Source organism: Oncorhynchus gorbuscha, linkage group LG05 (genome assembly GCF_021184085.1).
Source record: "Oncorhynchus gorbuscha isolate QuinsamMale2020 ecotype Even-year linkage group LG05, OgorEven_v1.0, whole genome shotgun sequence".
NCBI classification, from domain to species: Eukaryota; Metazoa; Chordata; class Actinopteri; order Salmoniformes; family Salmonidae; genus Oncorhynchus; species Oncorhynchus gorbuscha.
Window position 1 is genome coordinate 8809805 of NC_060177.1, and position 24954 is coordinate 8834758.

Genomic DNA, 24954 nt, shown 5'->3' on the forward strand with positions numbered 1-24954 from the left:
AACCCCACCTCTTTAAGGAATACCTAGGATAGGATAAAGTAATCCTTCTACCCCCCCCCCTTAAAAGATTTAGATGCACTATTGTAAAGTGGCTGTTCCACTGGATGTCATAAGGTGAATGCACCAATTTGTAAGTCGCTCTAGATAAGAGCGTCTGCTAAATGACTTAAATGTTAAATGTAATGTAGTACGCAATTTTCTGGGAACACTTTTGGCTCGTGAGCACTATTTTCCGAACTACTGGCTAAAAAGTATACAAAAGTGCCAGAGAATCTTTTCAATATAAAATAGCATATGGGTTTTATTATTTTCTTTTTGACGTGGTGAAATCTGCTCAACTGAGCTGAACATTCATCATCAGGGATTACACTAGTTTCCAAAGTGACAGCGACATGGGGATGTTCTTGATAAGAGATGCTTTTTATGGCCTATTAAATTGTACTTTTTTCCCCACCCAGACATGATGTCATCGTTGTCTTTTGGGTGGGATGATAAAAAGAAAAAGACGTCACAGGCTGGGACCTGACAGTGGGCGGACAGACAGACAGACAGGGACAGACAGACAGACAGACAGACAGACAGACAGACAGACAGACAGACAGACAGACAGACAGACAGACAGACAGACAGACAGACAGACAGACAGACAGACAGACAGACAGACAGACAGACAGACAGACAGACAGACAGACAGACAGACAGACAGACAGACAGACAGACAGACAGACAGACAGACAGACAGACAGACAGACAGACAGACAGACAGACAGACAGACAGACAGACAGACAGACAGACAGACAGACAGACAGACAGACAGACAGACAGACAGACAGACAGACAGACAGACAGACAGACAGACAGACAGACAGACAGACAGACAGACAGACAGACAGACAGACAGACAGACAGACAGACAGACAGACAGACAGACAGAGGGAGGGAGGGAGGGAGGGAGGTTTAAAAAGACGTCACAGGCTGGAGCCCGACACTGGGCGGGCGGACAGGCGTACAGACAGAGGGAGGAGGTTGTAACAGACAGCTCATGGGACAACACCCAGAGTTCTAGAGAACATCCATACTGTCAGCGGGACTCAGCTGGTCACTTCCAATACACATCCCAGATACATGTAGCAGAGAGATGTCACCCCTAACCACTGATCTGAGGTCAGTTTTGTATTTTATCCCCTGATACACAGGTGTCAAACTCCAGTCCTCGAGGGCCAGCGGGTCATTGCTCCTCCCTTGCACTTGATTGATCAATTAAGGTCACTGATTAGTTAGGAACTCCCCTCACTTTGTTGTCTAGGTCTTAATGGGCGTAATTGGACAAGAATTTAAAAGATATAACAAAAACCAGCAGCGTCATGGCCCGCCAGGATTTAAGTTTGGCACCCTCGCCCTAATAGTAAAGGGCATGATTTGGGAAAGATACACTGATCCTAGATGTGTGCCTAAGGGGGACTGACTGACCTGGAACTGAGCGCTGATGCTGGGTGGTTTCTTCTTCTTGTGGAGGTGGAGGAGGGACTTGGTGATGCGGTCGTGCAGCGTCAGGTTGCTGAGATACTTTAGGGACTTGACGTCAAGCAAGTGCTGCGGTAACAGAGAAGAACACACAGCCAGTATGAGTCAGCACTAGTACCATCACTAGTGGTTTAAACACAAGGTGGCTTAACAAGGTGGCCTAACAAGGTGGCCTAACAAGGTGGCCTAACAAGGTGGCCTAACAAGGTGGCCTAACAAGGTGGCCTAACAAGGTGGCTTAACAAGGTGGCTTAACAAGGTGGCTTAACAAGGTAATAATAATAATAATAATATATGCCATTTAGCAGACGCTTTTATCCAAAGCGACTTACAGTCATGTGTGCATACATTCTACGTATGGGTGGTCCCGGGGATCGAACCCACTACCCTGGCGTTACAAGCGCCATGCTCTACCAACTGAGGTGGCTTAACAAGGTGGCCTAACAAGGTGGCCTAACAAGGTGGCCTAACAAGGTGGCCTAACAAGGTGGCCTAACAAGGTGGCTTAACAAGGTGGCTTAACAAGGTGGCTTAACAAGGTGGCTTACCTTTGGAAGAGTGGGCTTTGATTTGTAGTTTTTGTTTCTCCTGGTAAAAGAGAGCAGATGGTTTTAGGGACTTAGAAGAATATCTACACTGTGTCTTCTCTGCCAGGCCAAAATAGGGCATAAAGAGGAGTGGTGTAGGAGGTTTGAGACAGAAACAGTCAGTCCTGACAGTAACTTAATGAGTGGTGTTGGAGGTTTTAGACAGAAAGTCATTCCTGACAGTAACTTAAGCAGTGCTGGTGGTGGGTGGGTGACCGGTGTTAACGTATTTGGGACTGGGGGGCAGTATTGAGTAGCTTGGATAAAAAGGTGCCCAGAGTAAACTGTCTGCTACTCAGGCCTAAAAGCTAGAATATGCATATAATTAGTAGATTTGGATAGAAAACACTCTGAAGTTTCTAAAACTGTTTGAATATTGTTTGAGTATAACAGAACTCATATGGCAGGCAAAAACCTGAGAAAAATCCAACCAGGAAGTGGGAAATATGAGGTTTGTAGTTTTTCAAGTCATTGCCTATCGAATATACAGTGTCTACGGGTTCATATTGCACTTCCTAAGGCTTCCACTAGATGTCGACAGTCTTTAGAACTTTGTTGGATGCTTCTACTGTGAAGGAGGGGGGAATGAGAGCTGTTTGAGTCAGGGGTCTGGCAGAGTGCCATGAGCTCAGTCTCGCGCGCTCCCGTGAGAGTTAGCTGCGTTCCATTGCATTTCTACAGACAAAGGAATTCTCTGGTTGAAACATTATTGAAGATTTATGATAAAAACGCCCTAAAGATTGATTCTATACTTTGTTTGACATGTTTCTACGAACTGTAATATGACTTTTCACCTGGACTTGCCTGCGCCTCCTGAGTTTGGATTTGTGTACTAAACGCGCAAACAAAAAGTAGGTATTTGGACATAAATGATGGCCTTTATCGAACAAAACAAACATTTATTATGGAACTGGGATTCCTGGGAGTGCATTCTGATGAAGTGAAGTGAATATTTATAATGCTATTTCTGACTTCTGTTGACTCCACAACATGGGGGTATCTGTATGGCTTTTTTTTTGTCTGATCGCCATACTCAGATTATTGCATAGTGTGCTTTTTCTGTAAAAAAAAATTGAAATCTGACACAGTGGTTGCATTAAAGAGAAGTGGATCTAAATTTCCATGCATAACACTTGTATCTTTTAGCAATGTTTATTATGAGTATTTCTGTAAATTGATGTGGCTCTCTGCAAAATCACCGGATGTTTTGGAACTACTGAACATAACGCGCCAATGTAAACAGATTTTTGGATATAAATATGAACTTTATCGAACAAAACATATATGTATTGTGTAACATGAATTCCTATGAGTGTCATCTGATGAAGACCATCAAAGGTTAGTGATTCATTTTATCTCCATTTCTTAATTTTTTGACTCCTCTCTTTGGCTGGAAAAATGGCTGTGTTTTTCTGTGACTAGGTGCTGACCTAACATAATTTTTGTGTGCTTTCGTTGTAAAGCCTTTTATAAAATCAGAAACTGTGCCTGGATTTACAACAAGTTTATCTTCAAAATGGTGTAAAATACTTGTATGTTTGAGGAATTTTAATTATGGGATTTCTGTTGTTTTGAATTTGGCGCCCTGCAATTTCACTGGCTGTTGGCGAGGTGGGACGTTACCGTCCCGAATATCCCAGAGAGGTTAAACTAAGATGTTGAATCACTCACATGAGGATGCCGTGGGCTCTCTCCAGGAGCTTGCTGCTGGTGGAGTTGACAAAAATTCCTCCATCCTCTTCCATGTTGGACCCGCTGGATGACAGGCGGCTCTGACGCCCACCACGCCCATTCCAGCCCACACCATCCCTGGTTAGGAAGTTTCAAATGATCCACAGTTAAAAATATGCCTTGAGAAAATAGAGATTTAATTTTAGCTGGACAACTTGGAAAGAGCTGGGAAAAAGCTTAAATAAGAAAATGCTTGACCAACATTGACTGTATTTCATGTCCTGTAGACATATTAAGCACCACTACAAATGGGATATGCTATTCTAGCCATAGGTTCAGCAGTGTAAAGCCTCAGGCCTCAAGGTAAACCCTGGTCATCCTAGCCAAGCGCCTGAACAAACAGCAGGTTTTTCTATCAACACAGCGGCTCGGGTCGGTTAACGGTCAACTCTTAACACCAAACCCCCTAACACCAAACCCCTTAAGCCCTGAGGGTATGAGTCAGGAGAGAGAGAGGGAATGACACTTCTGAGTAACCACTGGTAGTTTACTGTGTCAGGACTGGGGAGGAGAAGGAGATCCATCATGGATTCCACCCGGCAAGCCATCAGGACTGGGGAGGAGAAGGCCATCCATCATGGATTCCACCTGGCAAGCCATCAGGGCTGGAGAGGAGATGATCCATCATGGATTCTACCCGGCAAGCCATCAGGACTGGGGAGAAGAAGGTCATCTATCATGGATTCCACCCGGTAAGCCATCAGGACTGGGGAGAAGGCCATCTATCATGGATTCCACCCGGCAAGCCATCAGGACTAGGGAGAAGAAGGCCATCTATCATGGATTCCACCCGGCAAGCAATCAGGACTGGGGAGAAGGATATCCATCATGGATTCCACCCGGCAAGCCATCAGGACTGGGGAGAAGAAGGTCATCTATCATGGATTCCACCCGGCCAGCCATCAGGAATGGGTAGAAGGATATCCATCATGGATTCCACCCGGCAAGCCATCAGGACTGGGGAGAAGTAGGCCATCTATCATGATTCCACACGGTAAGTCATCAGGACTGGGGAGAAGGCCATCTATCATGGATTCCACCAAGCAAGCCATCAGGACTGGGGAGAAGTATATCCATCATGGATTCCACCAAGCAAGCCATCAGGACTGGGGAGAAGTAGGCCATCTATCATAGATTCCACACGGTAAGTCATCAGGACTGGAGAGAAGGCCATCTATCATGGATTCCACACGGTAAGTCATCAGGACTGGGGAGAAGGCCATCTATCATGGATTCCACCAAGCAAGCCATCAGGACTGGGGAGAAGTATATCCATCATGGATTCCACCTGGTAAGCCATCAGGACTGGGGAGAAGAAGGTCATCTATCATGGATTCCACCCGGTAAGCCATCAGGACTGGGGAGAAGTATATCCATCATGGATTCCACTTGGTAAGCCATCAGGACTGGGGAGAAGGCCATCTATCATGGATGCCACCTGGCCAGCCATCAGGACTGGGAAGGTCATCTATCATAGATTCCACCCAGCAAGCCATCAGGACTGGGGAGAAGTATATCCATCATGGATTCCACCTGGTAAGCCATCAGGACTGGGGAGAAGAAGGTCATCTATCATGGATTCCACCCGGCCAGCCATCAGGAATGGGTAGAAGGATATCCATCATGGATTCCACCCGGCAAGCCATCAGGACTGGGGAGAAGTAGGCCATCTATCATGGATTCCACACGGTAAGTCATCAGGACTGGGGAGAAGGCCATCTATCATGGATTCCACCTGGCCAGCCATCAGGACTGGGAAGGTCATCATCAGGACTCCATCTATCATGATTCCAGCAAGCCATCATCAGGACTGGGGAGAAGTATATCCATCATGGATTCCACCTGGTAAGCCATCAGGACTGGGGAGAAGAAGGTCATCTATCATGGATTCCACCCGGTAAGCCATCAGTACTGGGGAGAAGTATATCCATCATGGATTCCACCCGGTAAGCCATCAAGACTGGGGGAGAAGGCTATCTATCATGGATTCCACCCCGCAAGCCATCAGGACTGGGGAGAAGGCCATCTATCATGGATTCCACCCAGTGAGCCATCCCAGCAGCCAGGGAGCGATGTTTGTTTTCACACTCTGACCCATAATGATTTATACACCACCTCCTACTGGGTCTGTGGCCACACACAACGACACGTTAAACACGGTATCCATGCGGGAGTACATATATAAATGTTACTAATGTGGGGGCTTCATCTTTCCTTTCAAGCACGACGGGGTCAGACTTTAGACTCGTGTCCATGGGGTGGCGTCATGGGTGATAAGTCCAAGGCCAACAGGTGAAGACTTACAGTACAGTAGTGTTGTTGGGAGTCAAATGTTGCAATGTATACTATCTCTAAAGATGGAAGACTGTTTGTTACACAAACCACTTCTACATTAAATATGAGGGGAAACAAAGCAAGCCATTTGTTTCCGGATTGTACCGTTTGATGTGGTCACCCAAATTAAAATGGTTACTCATTGCCTTAGGGTTTTATTTGAATACAAAAACTATGAACACCAAAGTGTTTATTTGCTAAGTCAGAGTAAAACAACACTGAGGTCTCAAAGTATTTGGCTTTTACGACACAGTCTAGGATCCCATGGTTTTTGTCATATTTTGTGGCTAAACTGATGGGGGAAAACACGGCATATTTAGCTTGTTTCGTGCATTCACAGCCAAGAATAGTTTGGACAGTGGAGACAGATTGAAAATAAGACTGAGCATAAATGGCCGTGTCTCTTGGTTTGGACTTAGCAGGACCTGTTTAGATTTCTCTTCATAGAGGTCATGGAAGAGATCCAAAATACCTACTTTAGCCAAGCTACAGGAAGTAATCAGGTCCACATTTCATATAAAGAACAGAGTAAATCCTGAAACCCAGTGGTGAGATATACTTCCAATTTAAACAGGCCTCCCAATAAGTTTTGATGATTTAAACTAGAGACCGATAACTCCGTTGACTAGGGAATTACAATTATAGCACTAAAGCAATATAAACAAAATGCCCTGGTGGAAATAAATTAGGTTTCCACCCTGACCACACTTGAGACTAACCCTAGAAATATGAAAATGAGTAAGAAACGTTTCAGTTGCCAGTTCTGAAATATGGATACTAGTCCCTTTAATAAGGATGCGCTCCTTTATCCAGTTTTCACCTAAAATGACACACCCAAATCTAACTGCCTGTAGCTCAGGACCTGAAGCAAGGATATGCATATTCTTGATACCATTTGAACGTAAACTATTTTAATTTTGTGGAAATGTGATATTAATATAGGAGAATAACACACATTAGATCTGGCAAAAGATAATACAAAGAAAAAAACCATGTGTTTAAAAAACATTTTTTGTACCATCATCTTTGAAATGCAAGAGAAAAGCCATAATGTATTATTCCAGCCAAGGTGAAATGTACATTTTGGCCTCTAGATGGCAGCAGTATACGTGCAAAGTTTTCGACTGATCCAATTAATTTCTGTTCAAACGTTTGTATCAGTTTATTAATACATCTTCAAGTTCATAACTGTGCACTCTCCTCAAACAATAGATCAGTATTCTTTTACTGTAATCGCTACTGTAAATTGGACAGTGCAGTTAGATTAACAAGAATTTAAGTTTTCTACCAATATCCTGGGAAATGTCCTGGGAAAAATGTTCTTGTTACTAACAACCTCATGCTAATCGCACTAGCCAATGTAAGCTCAACCGTCCTGTGGGGGACCCAACGATCCTGTAGAGGTTTTTAAACAATGTTCCTCTAATGCTGTGTATGACACAAGGAGGAACGGCTACAGAATATGTTTGTTTTCAGAGTACCCCTCTGGACCACAGACAGTACTGTACTGTAGCGTCCATCTGAGAAGACCCCTACCGAGAGCCAGTATTTATCAGTCTCCTGAAACACATAACTCTGACCTGACATCATGCAGGAAACAGCTGCATGTGGGCTTTAGCACTAACTTAGTAACCCTGAGTGTGTGTGTGTGTGTGTGTGTGTGTGTGTGTGTGTGTGTGTGTGTGTGTGTGTGTGTGTGTGTGTGTGTGTGTGTGTGTGTGTGTGTGTGTGTGTGTGTGTGTGTGTGTGTAGGTGTGTGTGTGTAGGTGTGTGTGTGTAGGTGTGTGTGTGTAGGTGTGTGTGGGTGTGTGTGTAGGTGTGTGTGTGTAGGTGTGTGTGTGTAGGTGTGTGTGTCTGTGTGTCTCCTCCTCCAAATCATATTAGCAGGACTTGTGTAACAGTCCAAGACTTGCCCTCTTGCAACAAAAGCACTGTTCTAAGGGTGGTCTTTTGCCACTTGCTGTATACTGGGGCAGTAATGTCATGCTATGGGGTTAATTAGGGGGTATGGGGTTCTAGCAGGCAGTAATGTTATGCTACAGGGTTAATTAGGGGGTATGAGGCTCTAGGGGGCAGTAATGTAATGTTATGGGGTTAATTAGGGGTATGAGGCTCTAGGGGGCAGTAATGTAATGTTATGGGGTTACTTAGGGGGTATGGGGATCTAGGGGGCAGTAATGTAATGTTATGGGGTTAATTAAGGGGTATGAGGCTCTAGGGGGCAGTAATGTAATGTTATGGGGTTAATTAAGGGGTATGAGGATCTAGCGGGCAATAATGTCATGTTATGGGGTTAATTAGGGGGTACAGGGCTCTAGGGGGCAGCGGAAGGCGTTATGTGAGTCAGTGCACAATCATTAATTTAAAGCTTTGTTCGATTTTTCTCCAACCCATTGCCGAACAACCCTCCTCTTCTGTACTGGGGAGCATCATTATTAAACAACCCTCCTCTTCTGTACTGGGGAGCATCATTATTAAACAACCCTCCTCTTCTGTACTGGGGAGCATCATTATTAAACATCCTCTTCTGTATTAATTAAACAACCCTCCTTCTGTACTGGGAGCGTCTTAGGGTACTAGGGAGTCATTATTAAACAACCCTCCTCTTCTGTACTGGGAGCGTCATTATTAAACAACCCTCCTCTTCTGTACTGGGGAGCGTCATTATTAAACAACCCTCCTCTTCTGTACTGGGGAGCGTCATTATTAAACAACCCTCCTCTTCTGTACTGGGGAGCGTCATTATTAAACAACCCTCCTCTTCTGTACTGGGGAGCGTCATTATTAAACAACCCTCCTCTTCTGTACTAGGGAGCGTCATTATTAAACAACCCTCCTCTTCTGTACTAGGGAGCGTCATTATTAAACAACCCTCCTCTTCTGTACTAGGGAGCGTCATTATTAAACAACCCTCCTCTTCTGTACTGGGGAGCGTCATTATTAAACAACCCTCCTCTTCTGTACTGGGGATCGTCATTATTAAACAACCCTCCTCTTCTGTACTAGGGAGCGTCATTATTAAACAACCCTCCTCTTCTGTACTAGGGAGCGTCATTATTAAACAACCCTCCTCTTCTGTACTGGGGAGCATCATTATTAAACAACCCTCCTCTTCTGTACTAGGGCAGTAATTAAAACATCCCTCTTCTGTACTGGGGAGCGTCATTATTAAACAACCCTTTTCTGTACTGGGGAGCGTCATTATTAAACAACCCTCCTCTTCTGTACTGGGGAGCGTCATTATTAAACAACCCTCCTCTTCTGTACTGGGGAGCGTCATTATTAAACAACCCTCCTCTTCTGTACTGGGGAGCGTCATTATTAAACAACCCTCCTCTTCTGTACTGGGGAGCGTCATTATTAAACAACCCTCCTCTTCTGTCCTGGGAGCGTCATTATTAAACAACCCTCCTCTTCTGTACTGGGGAGCAGTCATTATTAAACAACCCTCCTCTTCTGTACTGGGGAGCATCATTATTAAACAACCCTCCTTTCTGTACTGGGGAGCATCATTATTAAACAACCCTCCTCTTCTGTACTGGGGAGCATCATTATTAAACAACCCTCTTCTGTACTGGGGAGCGTCATTATTAAACAACCCTCCTCTTCTGTACTGGGGAGCATCATTATTAAACAACCCTCCTCTTCTGTACTGGGGAGCGTCATTATTAAACAACCCTCCTCTTCTGTACTGGGGAGCGTCATTATTAAACAACCCTCCTCTTCTGTACTGGGGAGCATCAATTATTAAACAACCCTCCTCTTCTGTACTGGGGAGCGTCATTATTAAACAACCCTCCTCTTCTGTACTAGGGAGCGTCATTATTAAACAACCCTCTTCTGTACTGGGGAGCGTCATTATTAAACAACCCTCTTCTGTCCTGGGGAGCGTCATTATTAAACAACCCTCTTCTGTACTGTGGAGCTTCATTATTAAACATCCCTCTTCTGTACTGGGGAGCAGTTATTAAACAACCCTCCTTTCTGTACTGGGGAGCGTCATTATTAAACAACCCTCTTCTGTACTGGGGATTATTAAACAACCCTCTTCTGTACTCATCATTATTAAACAACCCTCCTCTTCTGTACTGGGGAGCGTCATTATTAAACAACCCTCCTCTTCTGTACTGGGGAGCGTCATCATTATTAAACAACCCTCCTCTTCTGTACTACTGGGGAGGGGCTCCTCTTCGGAAACAACCCTCCTCTTCTGTACTGGGGAGCGTCATTATTAAACAACCCTCCTCTTCTGTACTGGGGAGCGTCATTATTAAACAACCCTCCTTTCTGTACTGGGAGCGTCATTATTAAACAACCCTCCTCTTCTGTACTGGGGAGCATCATTATTAAACAACCCTCCTCTTCTGGGGGAGCGTCATTATTAAACAACCCTCCTCTTCTGTACTGGGGAGCGTCATTATTAAACAACCCTCCTCTTCTGTACTGGGGAGCGTCATTATTAAACAACCCTCCTCTTCTGTACTGGGGAGCGTCATTATTAAACAACCCTCCTCTTCTGTACTGGGGAGCATCATTATTAAACAACCCTCCTCTTCTGTACTGGGGAGCGTCATTATTAAACAACCCTCCTCTTCTGTACTGGGGAGCGTCATTATTAAACAACCCTCCTCTTCTGTACTGGGGAGCGTCATTATTAAACAACCCTCTTCTGTACTGGGGAGCATCATTATTAAACAACCCTCTTCTGTACTGGGGAGCGTCATTATTAAACAACAAGCATCATTATTAAACAACCCTCTTCTGTACTGGGGAGCATCATTATTAAACAACCCTCTTCTGTACTGGGGAGCGTCATTATTAAACAACCCTCCTCTTCTGTACTGGGGAGCATCATTATTAAACAACCCTCCTCTTCTGTACTGGGGAGCGTCATTATTAAACAACCCTCCTCTTCTGTACTGGGGAGCGTCATTATTAAACAACCCTCCTCTTCTGTACTGGGGAGCGTCATTATTAAACAACCCTCCTCTTCTGTACTGGGGAGCGTCATTATTAAACAACCCTCCTCTTCTGTACTGGGGAGCGGGAGCGTCATTATTAAACAACCCTCCTCTTCTGTACTCAACCCTGTACTGGGGAGCGTCATTATTAAACAACCCTCCTCTTCTGTACTGGGGAGCGTCATTATTAAACAACCCTCCTCTTCTGTACTGGGGAGCATCATTATTAAACAACCCTCCTCTTCTGTACTGGGGAGCATCATTATTAAACAACCCTCTTCTGTACTGGGGAGCATCATTATTAAACAACCCTCCTCTTCTGTACTGGGGAGCGCATCATTATTAAACAACCCTCTTCTCTACAGGAGAGCATCATTATTAAACAACCCTCCTCTGTACATTACATTACATTTAAGTCATTTAGCAGACGCTCTTATCCAGAGCGACTGGGAGCATTATTAAACAACCCTCTTCTGTCCTGGGGAGCATCATTATTAAACAACCCTCCTCTTCTGTCCTGGGGAGCGTCATTATTAAACAACCCTCCTCTTCTGTACTGGGGAGCATCATTATTAAACAACCCTCCTCTTCTGTACTGGGGAGCATCATTATTAAACAACCCTCCTCTTCTGTACTGGGGAGCATCATTATTAAACAACCCTCCTCTTCTGTACTGGGGAGCATCATTATTAAACAACCCTCCTCTTCTGTACTGGGGAGCATCATTATTAAACAACCCTCCTCTTCTGTACTGGGGAGCATCATTATTAAACAACCCTCCTCTTCTGTACTGGGGAGCATCATTATTAAACAACCCTCCTCTTCTGTACTGGGGAGCATCATTATTAAACAACCCTCCTCTTCTGTACTGGGGAGCATCATTATTAAACAACCCTCCTCTTCTGTACTGGGGAGCATCATTATTAAACAACCCTCCTCTTCTGTACTGGGGAGCATCATTATTAAACAACCCTCCTTTCTGTACTGGGGAGCATCATTATTAAACAACCCTCCTCTTCTGTACTGGGAGCCTCCTCTTCTGTACTGGGGAGCATCATTATTAAACAACCCTCCTTCTGTACTGGGGAGCATCATTATTAAACAACCCTCCTCTTCTGTACTGTACTGGGGAGCGTCATTATTAAACAACCCTCCTCTTCTGTACTGGGGAGCATCATTATTAAACAACCCTCTTCTGTACTGGGAGCATCATTATTAAACAACCCTCTTCTGTATTAAACTGTCCTGGGAGCGTCATTATTAAACAACCCTCCTCTTCTGTACTGGGGAGCGTCATTATTAAACAACCCTCCTCTTCTGTCCTGGGGAGCGTCATTATTAAACAACCCTCCTCTTCTGTACTGGGGATTTATCATTATTGAACAACCCTCCTATTCTGTACTGGGGAGCATCATTATTAAACAACCCTCCTATTCTGTACTGGGGAGCATCATTATTAAACAACCCTCCTCTTCTGTACTGGGGAGCATCATTATTAAACAACCCTCCTCTTCTGTACTGGGGAGCATCATTATTAAACAACCCTCCTCTTCTGTACTGGGGAGCATCATTATTAAACAACCCTCCTCTTCTGTACTGGGGAGCATCATTATTAAACAACCCTCCTCTTCTGTACTGGGGAGCATCATTATTAAACAACCCTCCTATTCTGTACTGGGGAGCATCATTATTAAACAACCCTCCTCTTCTGTACTGGGGAGCATCATTATTAAACAACCCTCCTCTTCTGTACTGGGGAGCATCATTATTAAACAACCCTCCTATTCTGTACTGGGGAGCATCATTATTAAACAACCCTCCTCTTCTGTACTGGGGAGCGTCATTATTAAACAACCCTCCTCTTCTGTACTGGGGAGCGTCATTATTAAACAACCCTCCTCTTCTGTACTGGGGAGCGTCATTATTAAACAACCCTCTTCTGTACTGGGGAGCGTCATTATTAAACAACCCTCCTCTTCTGTACTGGGGAGCGTCATTATTAAACAACCCTCCTCGTCTGTACTGGGGAGCATCATTATTAAACAACCCTCACTTCTGTACTGGGGAGCATCATTATTAAACAACCCTCTTCTTCTGTACTGGGGAGCGTCATTATTAAACAACCCTCCTCTTCTGTACTGGGGAGCGTCATTATTAAACAACCCTCTTCTGTACTGGGGAGCGTCATTATTAAACAACCCTCCTCTTCTGTACTGGGGAGCGTCACTGCCCTGGAAACTCTGGAGTGTGTTCAGCAATGACGCTCCTTAGTACAGAATCATCAACATTTGAGTCATTTAGCAAACACTCTTATCCAGAGCGACTTACAGGAGAAGGGCACATCTCACATTTTTCACCTAGTCGGCCCAGGAATTCAAACCAGCAACATTTTGGTTATTGGTCCAATGCTGTTAACCGCTAGGCTTCAACATATCTCAGCATACACCGTACAGTACACAGGTGGTCTTACCGTGGAGATTTCTCGTTGAGCGTGTTGCTGCCCTGCAGGTCCGACAGCGGTGTTCGTAGACTCTTCCTGACCACACCTGAGCCGGGAGAGACAGGGAAGGATGAGAACACAACAAGGTGAGAGGACACGCAAAGATGGACCAGGCCAAACCCAGACCAATGTTAGACCCCAGGACAATACCAGTTCTAACTCAGGGGACAGAACTGGGCTGTTTCTGGTTGTAATGATGTCATAATGACAGTTACATGTATCCAAATGTCTGATTTAAATCGGGTTATATAGTGCTAAAAATAATGGAGGTTAACAGTGAGTTTGGCTGTTAGCGTGGTTGTGAGAATTATGGAAGTCTGGAAGATCCACTTTGGAAGCGTTACTCAGTTTAGTTTGGACTAATGATTAACAAAGGTTTTAGTTCACTATATGGACAAACACTTAAAGACAGTTATTGGAAACATGCCTTTTATAACTGGGAAGGTCCAACACTAAGAACCACGATTCTAACTCCCCAAAAACCAAATGTTTATATAAACCCATGATTCATCCTGATATTCCAAGAAACATCTATTTTCTCAGAAGATGGTATTCTATGAAGAATTGCATGACGATATACATGAGGGGAGAATCTATGACTTTGTGGTCAAATATCCAAACATGCCAAATATAATTGAGCTGAATTGTTGCATTTAAAAGAACAATGGATGCTTCTGGATCATGTTTAAATGAAGCCAAAATATACATGCACTCAATTCAGAGGCACCTATTTGAGTGAGATATTGTTGGCCTCCAATGGGAGAAAAAAAAGGGTTTTGTCAGGAAAGCATTTTTCTATAACTGTGACGGCTGTGTTTTTGGCAGCTGTGCGGTTTCCCTCAATCTGATTGGATTATGACAGTTGGCAGAGGAGATGATGTAATCCATACACCAACATTCCATCTTCACGTTGTGAAACCTCTGCCAATCACACACAGTGAGAGAAAACAGAGCATCTAGAAAGCATCCCATCACTGAGAAAGTGATTTGAAGTGAACTACATTCTAGCGACTCATTTCAGACTGGTTCAAGGCTGTATGCTATTTGGTTTTCAGTATCATCAGTATGTTCTGCAATATCCGGCGCTGTTGAAGGGTAAAAAGAAGAAAAAACAGTTGGCTACAAGCTCTTAAAAACTGTGCTTGGTGTGGACTTGATGTTGAACAACCTTGTGTATTTTTTTAGAACACTTGAAGAGGGATATTATTGAAAAACCCTGAAGAATGTGTTATTTTTCTAGAACAATTGATTGAGTGATATTATTGGTTTGTGTGTGAATAGGTTACTTAGATTTACATGAGGGTGAGATGGAGGGACGGAAACCCCTCCAACCCAACCCCCATCCCTTACATGGAAACCCTACCCGTCCAGATCAGCCCCTAGACCCTACCCGTCCAGATAGGCCCCTAGACCCAACCCCCATCCCTTACATGGAAACCCTACCCGTCCAGATCAGCCCCTAGACCCTACCCGTCCAGATCGGCCCCTAGACCCTACCAGTCCAGATCGGCCCCTAGACCCTACCCGTCCAGATCGGCCCCTAAAACCTACCTGTGGGCACTTCAAGTAGATCTGAGATGATTGAAATATGGTAACAGGATAAGCATAAACAAACAATATGGTAATAGCACAACCATGCCCTCTGATAGGCTAGATGTTCTCTATATTTCATTTAGAGGTGTGTCTGTGTGTTGTGGGGGGGTGCAGACTAGTGACATGGTGGACCAGTGAGTTGACCCTTGATCTACGTCACTGAGCAGGTACCAGGGCAGGGTAACAGGCCAGGGCCACCAGGGCAACAACACTGCATGTGTCTGTGGTGGTGGAGACTAGTGGTGTTACTGTGTCTTACCCCAGACCACAGCTTGGATTAAACAGGAAGTTAGAGTGCCTGTCACCATGCTAACAGGACCGTTCAGTGCTGGATCGCCCCACAAACACAGAGTTAGTGAGAAGGTGTGGGGGGGGACTAGCATAGGCACATACTAGATCACATGCAAGACTGGCTGTTAAGACACATACAGGTGCATGCAGAGATTGGGGGAGGGGGAGAGGAGACCAACAAGCATCTAATGTAATGGAAGGATGAATAGAAACATTATGCCTTCTTGGTTCACCTACTAAATATCTAGACAGTACAGGTGGATGACAAATGCTGTGGAACTAAACTAATGATTTTAATGAAGGGTAAACAAGAGATCTTGGGGTTTTAAATGAGTTCCCCTTACAAAAATGATATCTAAAGAATGCTATAATTCAACTCCATCACAATGTTTATTTACTAAAATGTCTCTGGTCTGATGCTGTTGGTCTACCTCACCCCTACGGTTACCCCTCACAGTTGCATGAGCGTGAGGAGAGAGGGGTATTGTGGGAAATGCAGTCTTACTGTACTTCTCCTCTTTGCACCTCTGCAGGATCTCTAAACTTCTCTGATGCACAGGGTGATGCAGAAAGCTAAAACTATCCACACTGCACAAAAGTGCACAGGGAGCAGCGGCATCATGCCCTTGGGAAGCAAAACAAAACAGAAGAAAACAACAAATAAAGAAAGAAAGAGAGAAAAGACAGATTAGACAGCAGGAAGAATGAAGAGCAGCAGACTACAAGAGAGATACCTGCCAGACGTTCAGGAGAGAGGATATACACTACATTCAAACTGCAGTTGGGGTCAGAGGTGGGATCTGTTGTGGTTCTAGGAGGGTGAGTTTGACTAACGGTGACAGAGTTAACCTGCAGGCCATTTCCCCTCCTTCACACGCTGTCAGCTTTAGGAGATCATGATGTCACCAGTGATGGCCTCTTTGACAGTGTTACATTTACATTTGGAGTGAGCGCATTTCTGAATGAGTAATCAAGAATTTGTATGCACACATGACTGTAAGTCGCTTTGGATAAAAGCGTCTGCTAAATGGCATATATTATTATTATTATTATAACATTGAGTCATTTTTCTGACACACATTTCCGTCAATTGGTATGGGGCCCCTGCAGCTGGTATTGACGCTCATAAGGAAATGAATCAATGTCTTTACTGCTTTGTCAGCATGGAAGCTAGAAGTTACACTATGTTAAAGTGTGTTTAGGAATCAAAAAGGCTATATTTTGTTATCTAGGAGTATACAGTGCCTTGCGAAAGTATTCGGCCCCCTTGAACTTTGCGACTTTTTGCCACATTTCAGGCTTCAAACATAAAGATATAAAACTGTATATTTTTGTGAAGAATCAACAACAAGTGGGACACAATCATGAAGTGGAACGACATTTATTGGATATTTCAAACTTTTTTAACAAATCAAAAACTGAAAAATTTGGCGTGCAAAATTATTCAGCCCCCTTAAGTTAATACTTTGTAGCGCCACCTTTTGCTGCGATTACAGCTGTAAGTCGCTTGGGGTATGTCTCTATCAGTTTTGCACATCGAGAGACTGACATTTTTTCCCATTCCTCCTTGCAAAACAGCTCGAGCTCAGTGAGGTTGGATGGAGAGCATTTGTGAACAGCAGTTTTCAGTTCTTTCCACAGATTCTCGATTGGATTCAGGTCTGGACTTTGACTTGGCCATTCTAACACTTGGATATGTTTATTTTTGAACCATTCCATTGTAGATTTTGCTTTATGTTTTGGATCATTGTCTTGTTGGAAGACAAATCTCCGTCCCAGTCTCAGGTCTTTTGCAGACTCCATCAGGTTTTCTTCCAGAATGGTCCTGTATTTGGCTCCATCCATCTTCCCATCAATTTGAACCATCTTCCCTGTCCCTGCTGAAGAAAAGCAGGCCCAAACCATGATGCTGCCACCACCATGTTTGACAGTGGGGATGGTGTGTTCAGGGGGATGAGCTGTGTTGCTTTTACGCCAAACATAACGTTTTGCATTGTTGCCAAAAAGTTCAATTTTGGTTTCATCTGACCAGAGCACCTTCTTCCACATGTTTGGTGTGTCTCCCAGGTGGCTTGTGGCAAACTTTAAACAACACTTTTTATGGATATCTTTAAGAAATGGCTTTCTTCTTGCCGCTCTTCCATAAAGGCCAGATTTGTGCAATATACGACTGATTGTTGTCCTATGGACAGAGTCTCCCACCTCAGCTGTAGATCTCTGCAGTTCATCCAGAGTGATCATGGGCCTCTTGGCTGCATCTCTGATCAGTCTTCTCCTTGTATGAGCTGAAAGTTTAGAGGGACGGCCAGGTCTTTGTAGATTTGCAGTGGTCTGATACTCCTATTTCAATATTATCGCTTGCACAGTGCTCCTTGGGATGTTTAAAGCTTGGGAAATATTTTTGTATCCAAATCCGGCTTTAAACTTCTTCACAACAGTATCTCGGACCTGCCTGGTGTGTTCCTTGTTCTTCATGATGCTCTCTGCGCTTTTAACGGACCTCTGAGACGATCACTGTGCAGGTGCATTTATAAGGAGACTTACGTCAACATTGGATCATTCAGAGATCCTCACTGAACTTCTGGAGAGAGTTTGCTGCACTGAAAGTAAAGGGGCAATTTTTCAGTTTTTGATTTGTTAAAAAAGTTTGAAATACCCAATAAATGTCGTTCCACTTCATGATTGTGTCCCACTTGTTGTTGATTCTTCACAATAATATACAGTTTTATATCTTTATGTTTGAAGCCTGAAATGTGGCAAAAGGTCGCAAAGTTCAAGGGGGCCGAATACTTTCGCAAGGCACTGTACAGTTCATATGGCTGAATCACAATGTCAATGTGTCTATGTTCAGTGCAGGCAGACAAGAAGTAGCAGCACTGTAGACTAAAGGGTTGAGGGACAGAAGGCACCACTGTAGACTAAAGGGTTGAGGGACAGAAGGCACCACTGTAGACTAAAGGGTTGAGGGACAGAAGGCACCACTGTAGACTAAAGGGTTGAGGGACAGGGCACCACTGAGACTAAAGGACAGAAGGCACCACTGTAGACTAAAGGGTTGAGGGACAGAAGGCACCACTGTAGACTAAAGGGTTGAGGGACAGAAGGCACCACTGTAGACTAAAGGGTTGAGGGACAGAAGGCACCACTGTAGACTAAAGGGTTGAGGGACAGAAGGCACCACTGTAGACTAAAGGGTTGAGGGACACTAAAGGGTTGAGGGACAGAAGGCACCACTGTAGACTAAAGGGTTGAGGGACAGAAGGCACCACTGTAGAGGGTTGAGGGACAGGGCACCACTGTAGACTAAAGGGTTGAGGGACAGAAGGCACCACTGTAGACTAAAGGGTTGAGGGACAGAAGGCACCACTGTAGACTAAAGGGTTGAGGGACAGAAGGCACCACTGGGGGTTGAGGGACAGAAGGCACCACTGTAGACTAAAGGGTTGAGGGACAGAAGGCACCACTGTAGACTAAAGGGTTGAGGGACAGAAGGCACCACTGTAGACTAAAGGGTTGAGGGACAGAAGGCACCACTGTAGAAAAGGGTTGAGGGACAGAAGGCACCACTGTAGACTAAAGGGTTGAGGGACAGAAGGCACCACTGTAGACTAAAGGGTTGAGGGACAGAAGGCACCACTGTAGACTAAAGGGAGGGACAGAAGGCACCACTGAGAGGCACAGAAGGCACCACTGTAGACTAAAGGGTTGAGGGACAGAAGGCACCACTGTAGACTAAAGGGTTGAGGGACAGAAGGCACCACTGTAGACTAAAGGGTTGAGGGACAGAAGGCACCACTGAGACTAAAGACAGAAGCACCACTGTAGACTAAAGGGTTGAGGGACAGAAGGCACCACTGTAGACTAAAGGGTTGAGGGACAGAAGGCACCACTGTAGACTAAAGGGTTGAGGGACAGGGCACCACTGTAGACTAAAGGGTTGAGGGACAGAAGGCACAGAAAAGGCACCACTGTAGACTAAAGGGTTGAGGGACAGAAGGCACCACTGTAGACTAAAGGGTTGAGGGACAGAAGGCACCACTGTAGACTAAAGGGTTGAGGGACAGAAGGCACCACTGTAGACTAAAGGGTTGAGGGACAGAAGGCACCACTGTAGACTAAAGGGTTGAGGGACAGAAGGCACCACTGTAGACTAAAGGGTTGAGGGACAGAAGGCACCACTGTAGACTAAAGGGTTGAGGGACAGAAGGCACCACTGTAGACTAAAGGGTTGAGGGACAGAAGGCAGTCATATAGAGTGGAAGCTAGCAGAGCTAGCTACTGAATGCAGGACAGTACTACCAGCACTAGGCACACACACTACAGTATACAAACAGAGGGGGGTATGGGACACAGCCTGAGCCCTGGCTGCACTGGGGTCCACACGCACAGACACACGCCTCATCATTTACAGCTACATATCTTCTGTATGCCTTATGACTGGTGTACTTGAATTAAAGGGACATTTCATAATGTTTCAACTTCATCATCTACAGCACCACGTGTGAAAATTATGCGTTTCTATGTTTTTTGTAGTAAAAAATGTAGCAATATTTTTTTTCTCCAATGACATCATTGGCGTGCATCATTTGAACCAATTATGAGTAAGCATTTCCTTCTAATGGCTTACTAATTGTCTACTAAGGCTTGATTAAAAATAACAAACCAATTAGTAGGCAATGCCTACTCATAACTGGTTAAAATCCGAAATCCGATGATGCACATCATTGCTGTGCATCATTTCTCCCTAAAAAAAATGTTCTTTAGAGGAGGGGAAACGTGCAATATTCACATATGTTGATGTTTGGGTAGTGCTGGAGAGGATGAATATGAAGTAAAAAATATATATACATTTCCCTTTAAAAAGGAGCCTAAAGGGGGAAAAAGACCCAGGAACTAACAGGGGAAAAAGGGCCCAGCAGCCTAAAGGGGGAAAAAGGGCCCAGGAGCCTAAAGGGTGAAAAAGGACCCAGGAGCCTAAAGGGGGAAAAAGGACCCAGGAGCCTAAAGGGGGAAAAAGGACCCAGGAGCCTAAAGGGGGAAAAAGGACCCAGGAGCCTAAAGGGGGAAAAAGGACCCAGGAGCCTAAAGGGGGAAAAAGGACCCAGGAGCCTAAAGGGGGAAAAAGGACCCAGGAGCCTAAAGGGGGAAAAAGACCCAAGAGCCTAAAGGGGGAAAAAAGACCCAGGAGCCTAAAGGGTGAAAAAGGACTCAGGAGCCAAAAAGGGGGGAAAAGGACCCAGGAGCCTAAAGGGGGAAAAGGACCCAGGAGCCTAAAGGGGGAAAAGGACCCAGGAGCCTAAAGGGGGAAAGGACCCAGGAGCCTAAAGGGGGAAAGGACCCAGGAGCCTAAAGGGGGAAAAAGGACCCAGGAGCCAAAAAGGGGGAAAAAGGACCCAGGAGCCTAAAGGGGGAAAAGGACCCAGGAGCCTAAAGGGGGGAAAGGACCCAGGAGCCTAAAGGGGGGAAAGGACCCAGGAGCCTAAAGGGGGAAAAGGACCCAGGAGCCTAAAGGGGGAAAAGGACCCAGTGTGCAGCACACTCACCAGTCTTCCTGTGTACATGTCTCTTCCCAGACTCCCTGAAGGCCACCATGGCTCTGAAGAAGGCTCTGAGGACAGCCCAGCGGAAGGTGGCTGGGGGGTCGATGCCCATCAGGCCACAGATGAAGGCGTTTTTGCTGCTCTTCAGTAGGGCCACGATGTCCGGACGCATATGGTCCGTATTCTTCTCCCGGAAGTCCTGTGTGGGGATACGTGAGTGTGATAGAGAGACAGAGATAACAAAAAGAGAGTGTGCGTGAGAGTGAGAGCGAGAGAAAGAGAGAGGGAGAACAAGGGAGAGAGTGTACGTGTAAGAGAGAGAGAGGAGAGAGAGAGACAGAGAAAGGGAGGGAGTATGGGTGCGTGAGAGAGAAAGAGTGAGAGAATAGCTAAGCATTGCACTCAGTTCACCCTCAGTTTAACATACACATAAGCTCAGCTTCAATTAATCTTTCAGCTTTTAATTTCCTCTCTAGTGAGACTTTCATTGGAACAGGTAGGCAGCTTCTTGTATGGCAGAACTCCTGAGGTCCCTAATGTCCCTAAAGAAGCCATGTCATAGAGGATGGACTCTGTTTGAACTGGATTGCAACACCACTAATTAAAACCTTTCTTAATGCTTCTCTCCGCAGGGTAATTATATTGATTGATTCCTCATATATTGCCAATGTGGTTCCAACCAAGCTGTGAAATGTTACTTGGACTCTGTTCCATCCAAACACAACAATAGTAAATCCCATGGAAATGAACAGGTTGAATGAGTGCAAGAGAGAATGAAGCGTTTGTAGTTCGCAGGAGACGACACAGAAACCAGTTGAGCGAAACACGACTGCCCAGACCTGCACAATGTGTGACATATTCCTGGTTGCCAAGTCTGAGGTCTGGGTTATAGGAGAGTGATTAACAAATCATCCTGTACAGGTATGAGTAAGTCTTCACAGCCCATTACTGAGTGTGTGTGTGTGTGTGTGTGTGTGTGTGTGTGTGTGTGTGTGTGTGTGTGTGTGTGTGTGTGTGTGTGTGTGTGTGTGTGTGTGTGTGTGTGTGTGTGTGTGTGTGTGTGTGTGTGTGTGTGTGTGTGTGTGTGTGCCAGCTACAGCATACTGTATGACCAAATTCATGAAACATATTGCCTGACTTGAATTACCCCCCACCCCCACCCCCACACACACTGAGGTGACCCCTATATCCTTAACACTGCTGTGCTAACCTGAACCATGCTAGCTCTGATGTTTTCTTTTCACATGGTCCTTTCCAGGAGTATACCTGCCAGAGTAAACAGTAGTTTGTCCTACAGACATTTCTATTCCAGTCAATGGATAGATTTAAGCGAGGACGCTATGACACACACAGGAAGCTCTTGTTGACCCAGACAGTCAGACACTGACCTTGACCCCGTATTTGACCTTGCCGGCGTAGTGGCGGATGATGAAGGCGGGCTCCATGACGGCGGGGAACTCAATGTAGCCGTTGCCCTCATGCTGCCGCTTGAACTTGTCCAGCAGAGTCTGGTTAGAGGCCTGGGGGAAGCTGGGACAAGGACGGCAGGGGGGTTGGTGTCATCATGTCTCAGGGAGGATCATAATGCATACACATGCAGGAAAACAGAGACACAAGCAGGAACACGAGCAGAGACACATGCAGGAACACAGAGACAAGCAGAAACACGAGCAGAGAGACAAGCAGACACAGAGACACACGCAGGAACACAGAGACACGAGCAGGAACACAGAGACACACGCAGGAACACAGACACACGAGCAGGAACACAGACACACGAGCAGGAACACAGACACACGAGCAGGAACACAGAGACACACGAGCAGGAACACAGAGACACACGAGCAGGAACACAGAGACACACGCGCAGGAACACAGAGACACACGCGCAGGAACACAGAGACACACGCAGGAACACAGAGACACACGCAGGAACACAGAGACACACGCGCAGGAACACAGACACACACACGCAGGAACACAGAGACACACGCAGGAACACAGAGACACACGCAGGAACACAGAGACACACGCAGGAACACAGAGACACACGCAGGAACACAGAGACACACGCAGGAACACAGAGACACACGCAGGAACACAGAGACACACGCAGGAACACAGAGACACACGCAGGAACACAGAGACACACGCAGGAACACAGAGACACAAGCAGGAACACAGAGACACAAGCAGGAACACAGAGACACAAGCAGGAACACAGAGACACACGCAGGAACACAGAGACACACGCAGTAACACGAGCAGAGAGACACGCAGGAACACGAGCAGAGAGACACGCAGGAACCCTTGAACACTGACGTAAGGTCAGTTTTATAATTCCCCCGATAATGGCTAAGGCAAGGATTAATGGAGGGTGAGCTGATCTTAGATTTACACCTAAGAGTCAAACTCTCCCCATAGGGAGAATGTGGTTGGCCAGAGGAGGATGATAAACTCCTGCTTTCTCTCATGCCTTTAGAGACGCTGCACAGCAGTCCCCTGCCAGAAGTGTTCACAGTAAACCAACAGCTTACAGGAAGAGGACAGGAAGAGTGGGACAGGGAGAGGCTAAGGGGAACTTGATCTATGAAAAACACAGAGTGCCAGGGACTCGATTTCCAGCTATTTCAAGTGGAAGGAATTCAGTGTGTCAGTGTCCAGATCAGGAAGAAGCAGACCATTTAGTTACAGCACATGGAGAGGGAATTACCAGGATGTTGTACTGAAACAAAAATGTCAAATTTCAGCCATGCTTATGAATTAATTCAAATATGCTTATTAAAATGGTCTGTCATCAGAAAAGGACTGTTAGGATATCAGGTCATGTATATTTTAAGACTTCATAGAGTCTGCATTATGATGCGACCTGAATATCTCCCATTACAGAGTATCATTGTACTCCACTATAACATCACCTAGTCAGTCTTACAGTGGAATCACAGGTCGTATTTTGACCCAGGTCTGACAGAGCGAGAGCGAGAGCAAGAGAGAGAGAGAGAGAGAGAGAGAGGTCTAATGGACTCACTTGGACTCCTCATCCAGCAGGTGGAGCAGCGCAGTGGGCTTCTTACTGATGAGGTTGATGCAACCTGTGTTGTCGATGTAGTCAATGTTGTGCCAGCTGATGCCCTCCGCCCTGTACTCCTCCTATACAATCAAATCAAATGTTATTTGTCACATGCGCGGAATACAACAGGTTACCCTGAAATGCGTACTTAAAAGCCCTTAACCAACAATGTAGTTAAGAAAACATATTTTTTTAATCAAGTAAAATGAAAATAATAAGGCTATATACAGGGGGTACCGAGTCAATGTGCGGGGGTACATGTTAGTCGAGGTCATTTGAACATGTAGGTAGGGGTAAAATGACTATGCATAGATAATAAACAAGGGGGGTCAATACAAATAGTCCAGGTGGCCATTTGATGGATTAATTGAACACTGAGCTGTAGTCAATGAACAGCGTTCTCACATGTGTTCCTTTTGTCCAGGTGGGAAAGGGCAGTGTGGAGTGCAACAGAGAACGCGTCATCTGTTGGGGCGGTGTGGGAATTGGACTGGGTCTAGGGTTTCCAGGATGAACAAATAGAAACATGAGGATGTGATCTCACAATGCTATGGTTCAACACTCAAGGTTTGGTCCTAGTCTAGTAAGAATGTTATCAACTCGTACTAAATACCACTGAGCCCCATAACATTGTATGGGACATCCCTCTTCTACGCTGTCTAAGTTCTACAGAGGTTTGGGTTGTCTGCCATAACTGCAGAGGCAGAACACTATGCATATGATAGTGGAGTAGAGGATATCCCTGACAAACATCAATCACATAACCCTCATTCACAGCCTACATCACACATTTCATCCCAAGGACAGGTAAAACAAGATTGT

General features: G+C 45.3%; 1 protein-coding gene across 1 annotated transcript in view; it reads right to left on the reverse strand.

Moving 5' to 3' along the window:
• The window catches only part of LOC124035399 (unconventional myosin-IXAa-like), a 212282-nt gene that overhangs the window by 53297 nt on the left and 134031 nt on the right, over nt 1-24954 (reverse strand). The window contains 8 exon segments of the mRNA XM_046348850.1: nt 1472-1594; nt 2074-2113; nt 3784-3921; nt 13609-13684; nt 16028-16147; nt 21066-21261; nt 22451-22592; nt 24091-24212. Coding sequence (XP_046204806.1) covers nt 1472-1594; nt 2074-2113; nt 3784-3921; nt 13609-13684; nt 16028-16147; nt 21066-21261; nt 22451-22592; nt 24091-24212 — 957 coding nt within the window.